Below are 20,937 nucleotides of genomic sequence, written 5' to 3'. Positions count from 1 at the left end.
ATCTTGGCTGCATTTAGTATGGTGTGAATTTAACCTTTTTGTTACTAACTGACTAGTTGCCATGTTCCAACCACAAATCTAGGCTTTGAAATAGGTGGCTTTTATAAATATACAAGTAACTAAGTTTGTGGATACTTGCCTGTCTTTAAATGCATTACCAAAAGAATATATATACAAATCCAAATCACTTGTATGAACATCAGATAACCAGCTGAAAAAATATTCCATTAGAGTTGGTTTTGTTAATTTATATACAAATGAGCAAAACCCACCCAAGATCAAGGAAACTGAGTGCGATCAAGATTCATATTTGACATCCTCACAAATAACATCAAAGATTTGTGATACAGAAAATTAATTGCACAAGATTCTCAACTACTAATGTCTGCAGCAAGGGAGAATAGCATGTTGATATTGTGTTGAAGATCTCACAGATCTCAGCAGAATAATTTGGAAATGCTCGAGTGTGATATAAAATTCAGCAATCTAATAGGACCAGCCAGCCTTACAGATCTTGCTGGGTTATGTAGGCAGACTGGATGTAATCATCCTTTGGGATGATTATTATGGGCAATGATAACTGCACATCTTGCATCATTCTTGAAGACTGAAGATTTCTCTCATCAGCAGTTCACAAGATGTAAATGGGGAGAAGATTCTTAGTGCAGAGGGACTTGGGAGTCCTTGTGCAAGACTCCCAGAAGGTTAATTTACAGGTTAAGTCTGTGGTAAAGGCGGCAAATGCAATGCTGGCATTTATTTCAAGGGGAAAAGAACACTGGGCCCCATATCTCAGAAACGATGTGTTGTCATTGGAGACAGGCCAGAGGAGGTTCACGAGGATGATTCTTAGAATGAACGTGGTAACATATGAGCAGCATTTGGGAGCTTTGGGCCTGCATTCTCTGGAATTTAGAAGAATGCGTGGGGATCTCATTGAAACCTACCCAATGTTGAAAAAACTAGATAGAGTGGACGTAGAGAGGATGTTTCCTGTGGTGGGGTTATCCAGAACTAGAGGGCACAGCCTCAAAATTGAGTGGCGACCTTTTAGAACAGAGGTAAGGAGGAATTTTTTTTTTAGCTAGAGAGTAGTGAATCTGTGGAATGCTCTGCCACAAACTGTGGTGGAGGTATATTTAAGATGGATGTTGATCGCTTCCTGGTCAGTAAGAGCATTAAAGGATATGGCGAGAAGGCAGGCGTATGGGGTTGAGTAAGATTCAGGATCAGCTGTGATAGAATGGTAGAGCAGACTCGATGGGCTGAATGGCCTAATTCTGCTCCCATGTCTTATGGTCGGGTAGCATTTATGGATGGGAATGAACACTTGATGTTTCGGCCCGAGACCTTTCATCGGGACTGATAAGGAAGGGAAAAGAAATCCAATTAAAGTGGGGGAAGGGGAGGAAGAAGTACAAGGTGGCAGGGGTAGGTGAAACTGGAAGAGGGTGAGGGATGAAGTATGGAGCTGGGAAGTTGATTGGTGGAAGAGATAAAGGAGTGGAGAAGAGGGTATCTGAAGGAGAGGACACAAGACCATGGAAGAAAGGGAACGTGGAGGAGCACCAGAGGGAGGTGATAGGCAGTTAAGAGAAGGTGTGAGAGGGAAACAAGAATGGGAATAGTGAAGGGTGGGAGGGGGAGAGAAGAATTACCGGAAGTTCGAGAAATTGATGCTCATGCCATCCAGTGGAAGGCTATCTAGACGGAATATAAGGGGTTGCTCCTCCAACTTCATCATGGCAGTACAGCAATGCATGGACTGGCATATCGGAATGGGAAGTATAACTGAAATGGTTAGCCACTGGGAAATCCTGCTTTTTGGGGCAGGTGGAGTGAAGATGCTCAATGAAGCAGTCTGCAAATCCACGCCAGGTCTCACCAATATATAGGTGGCCACACCAAGAGTATCAGATACAGCAGATGACCGCAACAAACTTGCAAGGTAGGTGTCACCTCACCTGGGAGGACTGCTTGGGGCCCAGAATATGAGTGTGGGATGTGGTGTAGGGGAAGGTGTTGTACTTGCTGCACTTGCAAGGGTAAGTACCAGGAGAGAGATCAATGGAGAGGGACAAGTGGACAAGGGAGTCCCTTGTCCTGCAGAAAGTAGGGGGAGGGAAAGATGTGCTTGGTGGTAGGGTCCCATTGGAGATGGCGGAAGTTATGGAGAATTATATGCTGGATGTGGAGGCTAGTGGGGTGGTAGGTGAGGACAAAAGGAATCCTATCCCTGGTGTGGCAGCGGAAGGATGGGGTAAGGGCAGATGTGCGTGAACTGGAAGAGATGCGGGTGAGGGCAGTGTTGATGGTGAAGGGAGGGAAGCCCCTTTCTTTGGAGGAGGAAGGCATCTCAGTTGTTTCTGGAATGAAAAGCCTCATCCTGAGAGCAGACGAGGCAGAGACGGCAGAACTCGGAAAAGAGAATGGCATTTTTGTCACAGGGTGGGAAAAGATCTGGTCATGATAACTGAGTCAGTGGGTTAATAAAAGATATTAGTACATAGACAGTGTCCAGAGGTAGACAGAGAAATCAAGAAAGGGGAGGGGTGTAAGAAATTGTCCAAGTAAATTTGAGGGCAGGGTGGAAGTTGGAGGCAATGTTAATGAAACTGATGAGTTCAGCACGGGTGCAGGAAGCAGCACAAATACAGTCGGACCGCGTAGCCAATGAAAAGGCAAGCATAGCTGGGATCCATGCGAGTGTCCATGGCTATACCTTGGGCTTGAAGAAAGCGGGAAGAGCTGAAGGAGAAAATGTTGATGGTGAGGACCAATTCTATCAGATGGAGGAGAGTTGTGGTGGAGGGGAACTGGTTTGGTCTGTTGTCCAGAAAGAAGCAGAGAGGCCTTCCTGATGGGGAATAGAGCTTTACAGGGCCTGGACGTGAGATGATTGGGGCCAGGGAATACAAAAGTCATTGAAGAGATGGAGAGCATGTGAAGTGTCACGGATGTAGGTAGGAAGGGACTGAACCAAGGCGGGGGGGGGGGGTAGAGAAAAATAGAATTAAGGTATGCAGACTCAAATTCAGAGGGGCAGGAGCAGGCAGAAACAATGGGTCTACCTGGTCAGACAAGTTTGTGGATCTTTGTAGAAATAGGAGGTACAGGGTCAGGCAACTATGAGGTTGGTGGCAGTGGATGGGCGATCCAAGGAGTCAAAGATAGTGTGGAAGTCAATGGCCTGATGCTCAGACGGTTCCTGCTTGAGGGATAAGTAAGTATGAGAGTTGCTGTCGGGCCTCAGCAAGGTAGGAGGTCAGTCTGCCAGACTACTACAGGACCCCCTTAGTGCACGTCTAATGGTGAGGTTCAGAATAATGCGGAGAGAGTGGACAGCAGAGTGTTCAGAGGGAGTGAGGTTTGAACTGGAGAGAGAAATGTTGAAGTCGAGACGGTTGATGTCACATCAGCAGTTAAGAGATATAAAAAAAAAGGAGGGTTGAAAATTACAGAAGGGGGTCATCGGTACAGGCTGGAGAGTTCTTGCCTAAGGAGTAGGCACAGAGACAGCGGCGATGGAAGGAAGAGCTCGGCGGCATGGCCGGTGCAGAACTCACTGAGGAGAGGGGGCAGGAGGACAAAGGTCAGACACTCACAGAGAACAGAAAGCACTGGCTCAGAGAGGGGAAAGTCAGAGTGTCAGAACAGATGGTCAAAACACAGTAGTGTTAGAGGCAGGATGAGGGGTGGGTGGAGAGTTGGAGGGGTCAGAGGAGGAATGTGGGTGTTTTGGGAACACAGAGTGGGATGAAGATGGGGCCTTACAGGACCGGGTTTGGGGGGGGGGGGGGGGGGGTGACAGAAGCTCGGGAGACCCGGGTTTGGAGTGGACTAATGATGCACGGGACCCAGCGGGGCAGAGAAAGATCTCGGCCTGGGGGGAGGAAGCGGCCAGCAACGAGATTGGTGAGAAAGTTGGCGGTAGTGAGGTCTGCAGTTTCAAATGGGCCTGTTATCAGTCTTTGTTCACGTTACCACCCTGGGGATTGCCAATATACCCAAAAGAATTTATTTTTGAGATTATGTGAATGTTAGTACACTTGCCAACTGATAAGGGCAAGATAAAGTTGTCCTGCTTTGTCTTGTGCAATCAGACTGATTGAAATGCAAGGAAGTGAACATAAAATCACTTGCAGTCATGGTTACTGTTCAGCTGCACAGCTGTAAATTTAATATGGAGGTGAATGCTGAAGAGTCCTATATTTGTACATGTAATATGAAAACCCAACACAAACAATATCTTTTAAAATGAGACTAAGAAATTAGGCACAATTATTCTCTTGAGGTAGGAAGGATTCCATTGTGGTGGGAATGAAAAGGTTAATTCAACATAAATCCATTCACTGCACATTCTAATTTGAACAGTATGATCAACAGTACATTTTATTTCTTGCAATCACTTGAGATTGGAAAGTTAGCTGGAACTGGTTCATGACCCACACATAGAAACAAAGTTGACAATTCAACATGTCAAAAGAGATGACGGTATTATTGAACAAATGGAAGAAAGGCAGCAAAAATTCTCAAACATCACTGGTTGCTCACCTGATCACTCATTGCATCTTCAAACTTGTGATTGAAAAGACACTTGTACACTCGCCCCTCACCACCCTGAATCTATAAAGCCAATGAAAAGGCAGAATTATCAACATCAGTACCATGGTATAGAAAATAGCACTATGTGCAACTTAATGTTGAATACAACTCACAGGGCATTTCCAGAAAGAAACTGAAATTACTCAGCTTAGATTTGGATCCTCAGGTTTCATAATGCCAATTGCTCTTGAATTGTATGAGAATCAAATTACAAGGACATAGTCACACAGGTGATTTAAAACTAAATTCTTCCATGCTAGCCACCTAGATGAAACAGCCAACGTTTCAAATTGAATACCATTAGAGTGTGTTATTTCATCCACCCCATAAAAGGTTTTCTATCAAGAGACTCTATCCAGGGGATGGATCACTGAGATGCTGCTCAAATTAGGTGACCTCGACCAGTGAGCCAAAAACCTAGCTCCTTTTGCATTCCAGTGATTTTTTTGAAATTACAACCTACTTCTACAGTTCTATAGACCTGTGGTGGAGAATATATTGACTGGTTGTATCACAGCTTGGTATGGAAACACCAATGCCCTTGAATGACAAATTCTACAAAAAGAAGTGGATACAGCCCAGTCCATCATGGGTAAAGCACACCCCACCATTGAAAACATCTACATGGGAGCAGTGTCACAGGAGAGCAGCATCCATCAGGAACCCCCATCACTCGGGTCATGCTCTCTTCTCGATGCTGCCATCAGGAAGATGGTACAGGAGCCTCAGAACTCACACCACCAGATTCAGGAACAGTTATTACCCCTCAACCATCAGTCTCTTGATCCAGTGGTGATAACTTCATTTAGATTCACTTGCCCCATCACTAAACTGTTCCTACAACCTATGGACTTACTTTCAAGGACTTGTCATCTCATGGTCTCAATATTTAATGCTTATTTATTCTTTTTTTGTACTTGCACACTAGTTGCTTGTCTGCCCTGTTGGTCTTTCATTATATCTATTATGGTTCTTGGATTTACTGAGTATGCCACCAAGAATCTCAGGGTTATAAATGGTGATATGTATGTACTATGAACTTTAACGGTGTCCAAATGATCAAGATTGAAATTCTTTTGATTTTTAAGTAATTAATGGTTTACTGTCATTCATGCTATGCAGTATCACCATGGATTGAGTGCTGCGGATATGACAACTGGTAAATAGTTATGAAGAAGCATTTGCTCATGTTCCAATCAGAAAACCTTGCCACAATTGCCAAAGAAAAATACTGACAGGTCATCACAAGACCAGCCATACCCATTTTCTAAACCTGTTGTGATAGAACAGTTAAGACTTCTTACACAATTGGTGCTTTGCTCCAAAATCAAGAAAATCATCAATACAGAAACCCAGCAATAAAACTACACGAGAAACTGAAGAACTCTGCCATCTCCCAACTACGCAACAGTTACAGATTTGTGGATATACAGTGCCATTGTCCAAAGATCTCAATACTTCCATTTATTTTCAGCCCACTTCAATATCTTCAAATTGTAAACCCTTTTTCAGAATCCACTTACCTATCCTAAACCCATATGAAATCATTGAAGATTGAATCAATGCTCTGGCACATTTAAAAACAAAACAAGCTATTTAGATGATGACAAAGCCCATAATGGTGTATAATTACTCGAGGCAGCAAACAACTGAAATTATCTGCAATTCAGGAAAGTAAGCATGCATTTAAAACAATGTCAATAAGGGTGCTTAAAGGGAAGACACTTGTTTACAAAATTTTAGTTCTAAATTAAGATTGGGGTGACCTTTTCTTCTGCAATAGAGGTGAAATAGGATGAGCTGTTTACCATTCATCCTGTAAGATTAGTGTCACTCCAATGGGAAACTTAGAAGCAAAGTTCAATAATGCACTGAGAAAAACTTAAAACAGGGTTGGAGCAGTAACAGTCATTCCTGACACATCTAGCAATGGGTCTGTAATGGACCAATGGTGATAATTGCAATAGTTAAACTCATCAATTTTAGAACATTCTCGTGATAAACTTGTGATTCAATTGAAAATGCTACCTCTACCTGCAACCAGGAACTAGGTTGCACAGAGCTTTTCTGACACAGCAGCTAGTCTCTGCGCAAATCCGCCAACAATGACATGTATTAGGACGCTGAGAAGTACCACTTAAAGTTTCCCTATTTTCTCTCATCCTGAAAGATGCCACAGCTTCCAATGGTCTTTTACACAGGCACTGCAAGAATATGAAAGAATGCATGCAGCCCTTAGAGCAACTATTAGTACCATTGCTCTCTCTCAATTCCATGATGCCACTCTCAAACTATCGTTCACTGGTCTTTTCCCCTGTTCCAACCCCTATTCTTGCAACCTTCATCTCACACTCTTCATTAAGGTTGTCTTTAAACTTGGCTACTGCTAGATAAAGATTTATGTCATTACTTTTACAGTTGATTATTTTATATCAGCAAGTACAAACCCCATTTCCAGAAAAATTGGGATATTTTCCAAAATGCAATAAAAATAAAAATCTGTGATATGTTAATTCACGTGAACCTTTATTTAACTGACAAAAGTACAAAGAAAAGATTTTCAATAGTTTTACTGACCAACTTAATTGTATTTTGTAAACATACACAAATTTAGAATTTGATGGCTGCAACACACTCAACGAAAGTTGGCACAGAGGCATGTTTACCATTGTGTTACATCACTTTTCCTTTTAATAACACTTTTTAATCATTTTGGAACTGAGGATACTAATTCTAGTAGATTTGCAATTGGGAATTTTGTCCATTCTTGCTTGATATAAGACTTCAGCTGCTCAACAGTCCGTGGTCTCCGTTGTCTGATTCTCCTCTTCATGATGTGCCATACATTTTCAATAGGAGATAGATCTGGACTGGCAGCAGGCCAGTCAAGCACACGCACTCTGTGTCTACAAAGCCACGCTGTTGTAGCCCGTGCAGAATGTGGTCTGGCATTGTCCTGCTGAAATAAGCATGGACGTCCCAGGAAGAGACGCCGCCTCGATGGCAACATATGTCACTCTAAAATCCTAATATATGCCTCAGAGTCAATGGTACTTTCACATACATGCAACTCACCCATGCCGTGGGCACTGGTGCACCCCCATACCATCACAGATGCTGGCTTTTGCACCTTTCGCTCATAACAATCTGGATGGTCGTTTTCATCTTTGGCACGGAGAACTCGATGCCCGTTTTTTCCAAAAACTAGCTGAAATGTGGACTCATCTGACCACAGCACACGGTTCCACAGTCTTTCGGTCCATCTGGGATGAGCTCAGGCCCAGAGAACTCACCAGCGTTACTGCATAGAGTTGATGTATGGCTTCCTCCTTGCGTAATAGTTTCAAGTTGCATTTCTGGACGCAGCAACAGACGGTGCTGAGTGACAATGGTTTTCTGAAGTACTCCCGAGCCCAGGTGGCTATAATTGTCACAGCAGCATGACGGTTTCTTAGACAGTGCCTGCCACCTGAGGGCTCGAAGATCACACACATTCAACAGTGGTTTCCAACCTTGCCCTTTACGCACTGAGATGTCTCTGAATTCTCTGAATCTTTTCACAATATTATGTACTGTAGATGTTGAAAGACCTAAATTCTCTGCAATTTTGCATTGAGAAATGTTCCTTTTGAACTGACTAACAATTCTCTCACAAATTTTGGCACAGAGGGGTGAGCCACGACCAGTCCTTGTTTACAAAGACTGAGCCTTTGATGGCCGCTACTTTTATACCCAGTCATGATACCTCACTTGCTACCAATTAGCCTGTTTAATGTGGAGTCTTCCAAACCGGTGTTACTTGAATATTCTGTGCACTTTTCAATCTTATTTTAACTCTGTCCCAATTTTTGTTGAGTGTGTTGCAGCCATCAAATTCTAAATTTGTGTATATTTTCAAAATACAATTAAGTAGGTCAGTAAAACTATTGAAAATCTTTTCTTTGTACTTTGCACTTTTGTCAGTTAAATAAATAAAGGTTCACGTGAATTTGTTTTTATTGCATTTTGGAAAATATCCCAACTTTTCTGGAAATAGAGTTTGTATTAAAAAAAAACATTTGCTGAAAGTGAAAAAAAGATTTCATGCAAAAAGGACAACTAAACTTCCAGTGTCTGTGACATTTCATGAAATAAGCTCCTAAACTGTTTTACACAAACTATATGGTCTGAAAACAAATAAAATTTCGAATTACTCAGGATCCACCAAATTTGAAGGTAGTTCATGGAGGGTGGAAGATAAATAGTAAAACTGAAAATAATGAACAAAAGACTTACAGAACAGGCATATATAAAAAATATCTTGTGTATTTGTTCAGGACATGTATTCCAGAATTTATCAAGGTAGATTACACTTCTAATAAGAACCATTGAATTAACTTATTACATGTTTATGCTCTTAATCGCTTCAGGTATTGTTCCAATACAGTATATAGAATATTCGTTGAATGGACATTCAATTGTTAGATAAGCTTTGAATTCCACTTGAGTAATAAATTCTTGTGCAATTAAAAAAATTAGAGCTCATAAGGACTTCAGAATCCCAGTTCTAGTCTTCCCACCAAACCATCCACATATCCATTCCATTAAACTGAATCTTGCAAGCAGATTAAAAACATGATTCAACATTTCTATTTCTGTGGTCTATAGCACCAATATATTACAGAAAATAAAAACTTACATCTTCACAGAATCGTTCCCGATCATCTCTGCAGGAAAGATACAGGTGCCTGTCAAGGTGGAAGTCATCAGAGGAGAGTTCTGCGACACGGAGGATGGCCTTCTTACAGCTTTCAGAAATCAGCTTTTCATCATTAACCAAAGTCTTTTCCAAACAAGCTACCACCTCCCCCTGTGAATGTACATCCTGTTTTGGAAGAAACAAGTCTTATTTAGAACCCTACAAAAATGTAGCCAACAGATAAATGCTCCATATGTCTCTTGAACAAATTACCCCATCTAGCAAAACATTAGTCCACTGGCCACAACCCATATGGATCTTAATATCACTCACAACTGAATATTTTCCTCCCAATTACCCTTACAAATTTAATAGTAGGATCCGTTAGTCACGTGAGACCATGGATTTGCGCCTTAGAAGGTTTCCAGGGCGCAGGCCTAGGCAAGGTTGTATGGAAGACCGGCAGTTGCCCATGCTGCAAGTCTCCCCTCCGACGTTGTCGAAGGGAAGGGGAATAGGACCTATACTGCTTAGCATCAGTGTCGCAGAGCAATGTGTGGTTAAGTGCCTTGCTCAAGGACACAACACGCTGCCTCAGCTGAGGCATGAACTAGCGACTTTCAGATCACCAGACCGACGCTTTAACCACTTGGCCATGAGCCAACACGCAAATTTAATAGCCCCAGTTAATATTAGTCTGTAATTGCTATGATTTGACAAATTTACAAAATGAATATCCCAGAAAAAAATAGAACCAAATCATAAAAGGGCCAACACAATACCCAGTGCTTGGGAAAACAGACAAGACGGACAAACTGCTTAAACCATAGAGAAAGATGGTGGTCATGAAATTAAAATTTTGGGGCAAATGAACTAAGAAGCATTTGAAGCATTTCCTGCTTTTATTTTAATAATTTACTTAGAATTATAGTTTTTCTGAGTTCCACAAATAATAGTAAAGGTCTACAGACATTAAAGTTATTAGCTTAAACAAGACAGATGTTAAAAAGGGACAAAATTGTCTTTTCATAAATTCAAGTAACGTCAACTGAGACCTACTGATTGCAATTCTGAACTGATTTCAGAACTTTGATAATGTGTCCTCTGAAAGCCTACTATGCAGGAAATATCCACTGTTACTTTAGCTCAAGTTCAAGGCTTCTAAGCTTGAATAGCAGTGGGGAGTTATATCAGAACTAGGAGGGCACAAGTGAGTGCTACCTCACAGACAGAAAAATCAGTTTTGTAAATGGGCGATAATCTAGAAAAGCATGAAGTAAAAGTAAGTGCAGAAGCCTTTGGAATAAGTGGCACTCTCAATCTGTACTCAAGAGTTGTAGAATGTTCTCAGGTTACAACACTTTGAAGTGGAACCTAGAATGTGATATTAATTATGTGATATTGGGACTGCCCAATGGAGAGTAGTAGAGTATAGAAATGTAACCATCCTTGCAGATTTAATAGTTGGAAAACTATCAATGTGTTGTTTCCCTGGGGCAAGGTAGGTTTGAACAGTGGCCAATCACAATACAGCACTGAAGGAGAGGTGACTCACGCAGGCTAGCGAGTGTGCATTATGAAACAGCGCTTCACATGTGAGATCAGGATTCATTAGCAAGGCAAATGAAAATAAGGCAGGGGCAAGCAGTGCGGCCATTTGAGCCTTTGGCTTTTCGAGACTTCAGCGAGGAGAGGCTTGAGTGAGAGAAGGCAAAAAGCTGAAGGTAGATTTTTTTCAGCATATTCATTGTTTCCTTCTTTATAATTGCACAGTTAGAGCAGTAGGAATGCCAGCCAGGACAGTGTAATGCTCCTCTTGCAGGATGTCGGAAGACAGAGAGCCCTCCAGTGTTCATAACTACTTCACTTGCAAGAAATGCATCCAGTTGCAGCTTCCAGGACTCTGCATTAAGGATTTAGAACTGGATGAGCTCCAGATCATTTGGGAGGTTGAGGGGGTGATAGACAGGACATGTATTGAGGTAGTTACGCCCAAAGTGCAGGACATAGGAAACTGGGTGACAGTCAGGAGGGTGAAAGGGGGTTAAACAGCCAGTGCAGAGCACTCCTGTGGCCATCTCCCTCAACAACAGGTATACCACTTTAGATACTGTTTAGGGGTGGGGGGTGGGGTAGAAATGATCTAGCAGAGGAAGGCCACAGCGATCAGGTCTCCGGCACTGGGTCTGGCTCTGTGACTTAAGAGGGAAAGAGGAAGAAGAGGCAAGCTGTAATGATAGAAGATTCGTTAGTGAGAGGAATGGAAAGGAGGTTCTGTAGACGAGAATGAGATTCCTGGATGGTAAGTTGCTTCCTGGGTGCCAGAATCCAGTACATCTTGGAACAAGTCCTCAGTATTCTTAAGCAGGAGAGTGGGCAGCCAGAGGTTATAGCCTATATAGGTACCAATGACATAGGCAGGAAAAGGAACGAGGTTCTGCAAAGTGAGTTCAGGGAGTTAAGTGCTAAGTTAAAGGACATGACCCCCAGGATTGTGATCTCAAGATTGCTACCCGTGCAACATGCTATTAAGGCCAGAAATAGACTTTTGGATCATTGAGCTCTCTTTCGGGGAAGGTGGGACCTGTACAAAAGAGACGGTTTGCATCTAAACTGGAGGGGGACTAATATCCAGAGCAAAGGCTTGCTAGTACTGCACGGCGGGGAGCGGTGCAATAGAGTTGCAAGGGGCTAGGAACCAGAGTGCCAGAACAGATAGTGGAGTGGTTCAAATTCAAGAATCAAAGTAATGAGCATGGTGGGACTAATTTTCTCTGAGTTCCATATATTTCAATGCAAGAAATATTGTAGGAAAGGCAGACGAGTTCAGGACATGGAGCAACACACGGAATTATGATACTATAGCCAATAGTATGAGGTGGTTGGGTCCTGTCTAAATATCAGGAAATGCCAATAGCGATTATATAGCTTCTACCACCCAAGACAACTCCACCTTCACGTATTACTTAGGTCCGCGTGCACCCTGTCTCGCTGCAGAAGCTCTGTCTATGGCGAGTGTTTGGCGCCAGAAAAATAACCAGACCAATGGTGGTGGTGTCACTTAAAATCACTGAAGTCTTCGGCAGCAGGGAGATGGATTCCAAGCTATGGTGGAGGATTGTCTTTGTACAACAGCAGCAAAGGCTGGGTGACGTCTAGTGTATGATTCCCAATTGGGAACACCAATAGAGGTCAAATGCTCCAGTTAGATGAGCACTGCGGCAACAGAAGGCAACCGCAAACCACTGTTGAAATTTCTGCCTAGTCATGGAAAGACACAAAATAAGGAAACCAGACAACAGTGTGAATGGGTTGATTCTAATCAACGGAACAACACCTCGCTCGGTAGGGGAGTCATGGGCTGCAGGTGACACCAGACCGTCATCCAGAGACTGTAAGCAATAGGGAAAGGCTAAGGGTAGCAACATGGAATATCCGTACACTTTACCAGAAAGGAAAATTGGACAACAAATTAAATGAAATGAAAAGGTTGGAAGTTGATATCTGTCCGAAATTAGACAGTGGCAAATTCACTCAGAGTAGCTCTCTGATCATGTATTCTGGAGGTCAACAGCATACATATGGAGTTGGAATTATCTTAAACAAACATCAAAAAGGCTTATGGGATATTGGACGATATCCAACCAGCTGCTTTTAGTTAAATTAAGGGGTAACCCTTTTAACATTAGCATAATCCAAGCCTATGCGCCAACAAATGATGCAGGCGAAGAAGAGAGCAACAAGTTTTACGAAAATCTCGACAGTGCTTATGAGCAATATAAATCTCAGGATCTAAAACAAGTCATGGGAGATATTAACTCCAAAGTTGGACAGGAAAGGGTTGATAACATCATAGGACCTTTTGGATTGGGGAGAAAAATGAAAATGGAGAAAGGAAATGGAGAAAGGTTTACTGATTGGTGTGTCAGAAACAACCAAGTGATCACCAATACTTGGTTTAAAAACCATCCACGTAGATTGTGTACTTGGATTAGCACTGGAGATAGAACAAGGAATCAAATAGATTTCATTACCATCAATGAATGCTTTAGAAATAATATCACAAATTCTAAAACCTACCCAGGAGTAGACTGTGGTTCAGATCACCATCCAGTAATAGCTACCATTAAAAACAAAATTAAAGAAACTGAAACATGGAAAAAAGAGAAAGGAGTATATGTTGGGAGAACTTAAAAATGATAGCATTCTGAAGCAACAATTCAAAATAGCTATAGAAGAACACCTCAACAAAAACGAAACACCTATTTGGGACAGATTTAAATATGCAATCAGCAGAGGAGATAATCCCAGTACAAGAAATCCAACACACCAACAAGGGGTGGATTACCCAAGAAATTTTAGATCTGATGGAACAAAGAAAGTTAGTGAAGAATAGCGAAGAGCAATACAGAGAGCTAGACAGACAGACCAGACAATTGTTCAACATTGCAAAGGAAGAATGGCTGAATCAAAAATGCAATGAAGTAGAAGGCCATATTAATAACAGCAAAGAAATGTACAAGAAAATTAAGGAAATTACTGAATTAAGAAAACCTCCTCTGCAGGATACATAAGATCAGCAGACAGATCCAGTATGTGAGAGGTGGATTCAGCATATAGAGCAGCTTTTTGAAGATAATAGAGGGGAACCCCCAGATAATAAACACCCTAATTCTGGCCCACCTATTACCAAAGAAGAAATAACTAGAGCAATGTAAAGCATGAAACATGGTAAAGCCACTGAACCTGATGAAAATTCAGTAGAAATGATACAAGCCCTAGAAGATCTGGGCATAGATATTCTTTTTGAACTGTTTAATGGCATATATGAGTCTGGTGTATTGCCTGACAATCTCTTGAAATGAGTATTTATAACTCTGTCAAAAATTCCTGGAACTATTGACTGCAAAAATTATAGAACAATTATAGACCCAGTCTTATGAGTCACATAATAAAGATTTTGTTGAGAATTGTTCTGAGTCGAATTAAAAATAAGTTAAGACCAGAAATTTCTAAACTGCAATATGGGTTTATTGAGGATAGAGGAACTAGGAACGCAATTTTCATACTACGAATGCTTTCAGAAAGTGCAATTGAATATCAAGATGATGCCTTTTTATGTTTTATTGATTTCACTAAAGCATTCGACAAGTGCAACATGAAAAATTATTTCAAATTCTCGCTAAACTAAACATAAGACTGAAGGGACCAATGCTTCAAAATTTATATTGGAATCAAATGGCAGCAATAAAAATTGATGGTAATATAAGCAGTTGGACTAAAATTCAAAGGTGAGTTAGACAGGGATGCGTTGCCTAACCGGAATTATTTAATATCTATAGCAAAATGATTCTCAGAGAAATAGAAGACCTAGATGGGATAAAAATTAGAGGTGTTAACATCAACAATGTAAGATATGCAGACGATACCACCCTAATAGCAAGTGCTGCAGAAGACCTACAAATTCTCCTAGACAAAGTACTACAAACAAGTGCAGATTTTGGTCTAACCATCGGGGGGGGGGGGGGGGGAGAGGAGACTTCATTGCAGGAGGGGCAGGACTGGCAGCTCAATATTCCAGGGTTCCGTTATTTTAGGCATGATAGAGTGGGAGAGATTAAAGGGGGACGGGTAGTGTTATTGGTCAGGGAAAATGTCAAAGCAGTGTTCAGTCAGTACAGGCTGAAGAACTCATCTTTTGAGGTTTTATGGGTAGAACTGAGGAATAAGAAAGGGATGACTACATTAATAGGTCTATATTATACAAACGTTTGTAGACTACCCAACAGTCAGTGGGATTTAGAGAACAAACTTGTAGAGATATTGCGGACCATTGCAAGAAGCATAAGGTTATGATAGTAGGTGAGTTCAACCTTCCACATAGTGACTGGGACTCCCATACTGTAATAGAACTAGATGAGATAGACTGTGTTCAGGAAAGTTTCCTTAATCAGCACATGGAAGTCCCAATGAGAGAGTGTGTAATACTTGACCTCCTATTAGGGAATGAGACAGGGTAGGTGACAGAAGCTTGTGTATGGGAAAATTTTGCATCTAGTGATCACAATGCCATTACTTTCAAGATATTTGTGGAAAAGAATAGGTCTGCTCCTTGGATTGAAATTTTAAATTGGAGAAAGGCAAATTTTTATAGTATCAGAAAGAATCTGGCAAGTGTGGATAGGGAAAGGCTGTTTTCTGGCGAAGGTGTGTTTGGTAAGTGGGAGGCCTTCAAAAGTGAAATTTTGAGAGTACAAACTTGCATGTGCCTGTCAGAATAAAAAGCAAATGTTTAGGGAACTTTGGTTTAAGAGATATTGAGGCCCTGGTTAAAGGGAAAGAAAAGGAGGCACGTAGCAGGTATAGGCAGGTCTGAACACGAGGTACTTAAGGAGTATAAGAAATGCAAGAGAACAGTTAAGAAAGAAATCAGGAGGGCTGAAAGATGGCATGAGGTTGCTTTTATCAGAACAGGTGAAGGAGAATCCGAAGGGCTTCTACAGATACACTGCAAGCAAAAGGAGCAAGAGACAAAATTAGGCCACTGGAAGGTCAGAATGGTAATCTATGCATGCAGCCAAAAGTATGGGGGAGATCTTAAGTGGATTTTTTGCATCTCTATTTACTTAAGAGACAGATACAAAATCTACAGAAGTGAGGCAAAGCAGCACTGAGGTCATGGACCCTATACAGATTAGAGGAGGAGGTGTTTGCTGTCTTGAGAAAAATTAGGGCAGACAAATCCCTAGGTCCTGACCAAGTGTTCTCTTGGATGCTGAGCAAGACAAGTGCAGAAACTGCAGTGGCCCTTGTAGAGATATCTTAAACATCCTTAGCTATGGGGGTAAGGTGCTGGAGGATTGGAGGATAGCTAATGTTTTTCTGCTGTTCAAGAAAGGTTCTAAAATAAACCAGGAAGGTGGAGGCTGATGAGCCTATAGGTGGGGAAAGTTATTGGAAGGTATTCTAAGAGACCGAATAAATTGACAGGGATTGATTAGGGATAGCCAGCATGGCTTTGTGCATGATAGGTTGAATCTAACCAACCTTATAGTTTTTCGAGGAAGTTACCGGGAAAGTTGATAAAGGCAAGGTAGTGGGTGTTGTCTACACAAACTTCAGCAAGGCAACTCACAAAGTTCCGCACGGGAGGTTGGTCAAAGTTCATTCGCCTGGCATTCCAAACTGAAGTTGTAAATTGGATTAAATATTGGCTCTGTGGGAGAAGCCAGAGAGTGGTAGTAGATGGTTGCCTCTGCGATAATCTGGTTAACTGGATCTGCAAATTTGTGGATGGCATCAAGACTGGGAGTGTAGTAGACAGCTAGGAAGATATCAAAGCTTGCCATGGGATCTGGACTAGCTGGAAAAGTGAGTTGAAAATAGCAGACAGAATTTAATGCAGGCAAGTGTGAGGTGTTGCACTTCAGGAAGACCAACCAAGGTAGGCCTTGCACAGTGAGCACTAGGGTACTGAGGAGTACAGGTCCATAATTCATTGCAAGTGGCGTCACAGACAGGGTCAAAAAGAAAGCTTTTGGCACACTGGGCTTCACAGACACTGAGTACAGGAGTTAGCAAGTTATGCTGAAGTTGTACAAGACATTACTGAGGCCTAATTAGGAGTATTGCTTGCAGCTTTGGTCACCTACTTATAGGAAAAATATAATTAAGATTGATAAAGCACAGAGAAAATTTACAAGTATGTTGTCAGGCAGGGAACCCTGAGTTATATGGAAAGATTGAACAGGTTAGAACTTTATTCCTGGAACATAAACGATTAAGGGGAGAGTTGATAAAGGTATACACAATTATGAGGGGCAAAGAAAGGGTAAATACAAGCAGGCTTTTTCCACTGAGGTTGGATGAGACTACTAGAGATCATGGGTTAAGAGTAAAAGATGAAATGTTTAAGGGGAACACAAAGGGAAACTTCTTCAATCAGAGGGTGGTGAGAGTGTGGAAGTAGTGGATGTGATTTCGATTTTGACTTCAAAGCTTAAGAGAAGTTTGGATAGGTACATGGGTGGAAGGGATAGAGAGGGCTATGGTCCGGATGCAGGTCAATGGGACTAGGCAGTATAATGAATAGATGAGTCTAAGGGCCTGTTTTTGTGCTGTAGTTTTCAATGACTGTGATTCTAATAGCATGAAGAGACTGTAGTAAATCCTACAGGAGAAGGGCATGAGCCAGATATTGGTACCACCAACACTGGGAAAGTCTGAATAGAGATCTCAAAGTCAGACTGACAGCAAATAGGGACAAAATTCTCAAGAACTGCAAAGTGTGAATCCTGGACTACTCTCAATGCTACACGAGTAAAAGAAGAAATTGCAAATAATGGAGGATCTAAGAATGGCTCACTGTACAAACAAGAGACAGCATTTGTGATTTGTGGGACATTGGGGCCAGTTCTGAGACAGGTGATAATTATAAAAACAGGTGATTTATACCATGGCTCTGAGATTCATTGGTGTGATTTCAGACCTTCTAAACAAATTGGAAGTGGGCTGGGTATCACCACATGGAACGTAAAGGTGCATAAATGAATGACAAAGTTGAATAACAATGGAGGGAGGACATCAGAAATAGTCATAGTCATACTTTATTAATCCTGGGGGAAATTGGTTTTCGTTACAGTTGCTCCATAAATAATAAATAGTAATAGAACCATAAATAGTTAAATAGTAATATGTAAATTATGAAATAAGTCCAGGACCAGCCTATTGGCTCAGGATGTCTGACCCTCCAAGGGAAGAGTTGTAAAGTTTGATGGCCACAGGCAGGAATGACTTCCTATGACACTCAGTGCTGCATCTCGGTGGAATGAGTCTCTGGCTGAATGTACTCCTGTGCCCACCCAGTACATTATGTAGTGGATGGGAGACATTGACCAAGATGGCATGCAACTTAGACAGCATCCTCTTCTCAGACACCACCGTGAGAGTCCAGTTCCATCCCCACAACATCACTGGCCTTACGAATGAGTTTGTTGATTCTGTTGGTGTCTGCCACCCTCAGCCTGCTGCCCCAGCACACAACAGCAAACATGATAGCACTGGCCACCACAGACTCGTAGAACATCCTTGTAAATACAAACGTTTACTGAGACAGGATTTAGAAAAGGATCATCAGCTTCTAAAGGGTATAAGTGCAAAAGGAAAGTAGTGAAATTATACTTTGCAGATCTCTGGTTAAGCAGCAGCTGAAGTACACAGTTCAGTTTTGATAACTACAAATTTGAATGAAAAGTTGCTGAGATTCACAAAAATGATTGCAAGGGTGAAGGAATTTAGGTAAAGGTTACGTGACGAATCTGAAGTTGTTCTCAAAGAGCATGGGAATGGGGTTGATTGAACTGCTCTGCAGAAACTTGACTGCGTAAATGTCCTCCTGCTGAGCTACAAAGATAATGATGGGTAGAAGTACATGTGCAGTGGGGGCAAGAGTAGTAGCTAGGATGTCAAATTCAGCAGTAGGCCAAATCCATCCTCAGCATTGATTAGTTTGATATAAAGGGAAATTTGCACCTTGAGAATGTTTGCAAGTTTTAAATTGACAACACATTCAATAAGACCATAAGACATTGGAGCAGAATTAGGCCATTTGGCCCACAGAGTCTGCTCCACCATTCAATCACAGCTGATCCATTTTTGCCCTTCTCAGCCCCAGTCCCCACCCTTCTCCCAATAATCTTTGATGCCGTGGCCCATCAAGAACCTATCAATCTCCGCATTAAATACACCGAATGACCTAGCTGCCTACGGTAACAAATTCCACAAATTTTCCACCCTCTGGCTAAAGAGATTTCTCTGCTTCTGTTTTAAATGGGCACCCCCCCATCCTGAGGCTGTGGGCTCTTGTCCTAAACTCTCCAACCATGGGAAATATCCTTTCCACATCTACTCTGTCTAGGCCGGTTTTGCCTATGCAAAATCTGGTCAGCATGAAACATACCTGCATACACCAACATCCTCAACTAACCAGTATGCATAGAGGTTATTAATATAAATCTGATGAAAATGATGAAAAGCGATCAAAAAAATTAGAGCTCCCACTCTGCATCTGGGAATAGAAACTGATTACATTGAAGATCTATTTAGACCTGTTGCCATTATACTGTGTTGTGACACTTTATTCATCAACTATCTCGACAAAGATACAAGACATACATATGAAGTTATAAAAAGAACAATGTTACTTCTCATCCCTTCTCCTCTCCTGCCTATCACCCTCCTCTGGTGCCCTACCTCCTCCTCCATCTCCTCTGGTCCACTTTCCTCTCTTATCAGATTCCTTCTTCTTCAGCCCATTACCTTTTCCCATCTAACACCTCCCAGCTTCTCACTTCATTCCCCCTTCCTCCTCCACCCACCTGGCTTCACCTATCACCTTCCAGCTTGTTCTCTTTCCCCTCTCCCCACCACCTTTTCCTGGCTTCCTCTCCCTCCCCTTCCAGCCTTGAAGGGTTGCAACTCCAAATATCGACTCTCCTCTTTCCTCTCTATAGATGCTGCCTGATGTACTGAGTTCCTCCAGTATTTTGTGTGTGTTACTCTGGATTTCCAGCATCTACAGAATCTCGTGTTTGTGAACAATATCGAATAATTAAATAGACTGCAATATTCTCCAACAATAAGCTTTGTACAAATGTATACAGAGATGCAATCAACATTCTAGGCAAGATCATACAGACAAAATGCTAGAGGAACTCAGCCGGTCAGGCAGCATCTATGGAAATTAACAGTCGATGCTACAGGTATAAGAGGGAGTGTTTGAGTGGATAAAGGAGGGCCTATGAAAAAAGGTGAAAGTTCTCTAATATATCTCCATGCAAGGCATTTGGCAGCACTGCAGTTCTGTTTAAGGGTCTATTTGTTCAGTACCAAACATAAGTATTAAAGGAATACCCACGCACTCCAGCCTTGATGCTGTAGAGTAAGAATTAGATTAGGCATTAGAGCAAGTAATTAAAACAATTTTCAGTTCATCAACTACTTTAATAGACTATAATGAGGTTTGTGCCAATTGTTGGTTGGGAGTAATTCCAAAGGTGCCTCAACAATTAGTGAGGTTTCATAATGCAGCTAGTATTTCCCAATAGGAAACTGCAAACTCTTTTTAACCGGGCATAATCAGGACAGTTATGCAGAAAAAAAGAACATATTTTGGAAAAAAATTAAATAAGCAATAAATAATTAAAGGAGAGGTCTCCAGCAACTCTAGGCACCGACCACAGGCTCTGTTGGCAATAGTGGAATATGCATGACAAGATGTATCACAAATGTGAAGAACGCCTATTCACTCTGTTAAATGCACAACTAAATTGTGGCACAAGGTTCCAAAGAATATGTAGCACCTACATTAAATTCCAAATCTTTCTGACATTCCGATGAAAGATGTTTAGTGCTTATTATGATTAACAGAAAATAAAACTACTAAGATCTTGAACCACCCACCGGCCAGCAGTGCTCCATTACTTGGTATCACTTACAAATCACATTGTCCTTTCAGTTCCATAAATTTGGGAAACCATAATGAAAAGAGATGAACTTAACTTCTTTTGCTAACTTCTAGATTACTCATCTGCACTAACGAATTAAAAGCACAAAGTCCTAACACAGCACTAGCAATTCTGTTTTGAAGTGTTACA

General features: G+C 41.6%; 1 protein-coding gene across 1 annotated transcript in view; it reads right to left on the bottom strand.

Annotated features, from left to right (window-relative positions):
* The window catches only part of glg1a (golgi glycoprotein 1a), a 166,281-nt gene that overhangs the window by 71,076 nt on the left and 74,268 nt on the right, over window positions 1-20,937 (bottom strand). Inside the window, exons 5-6 of the mRNA XM_072279381.1 lie at window positions 9,284-9,469; window positions 4,555-4,626 (exon numbers count right to left, since the gene is read on the bottom strand). Of these exons, the coding sequence (XP_072135482.1) occupies window positions 4,555-4,626; window positions 9,284-9,469 (258 nt within the window). The remainder of the gene's footprint in view (window positions 1-4,554; window positions 4,627-9,283; window positions 9,470-20,937) is intronic.

Source organism: Mobula birostris, chromosome 15 (assembly GCF_030028105.1).
Source record: "Mobula birostris isolate sMobBir1 chromosome 15, sMobBir1.hap1, whole genome shotgun sequence".
Classification (NCBI taxonomy): Eukaryota; Metazoa; Chordata; class Chondrichthyes; order Myliobatiformes; family Myliobatidae; genus Mobula; species Mobula birostris.
This window is presented reverse-complemented; position numbering and strand designations above follow the sequence as displayed.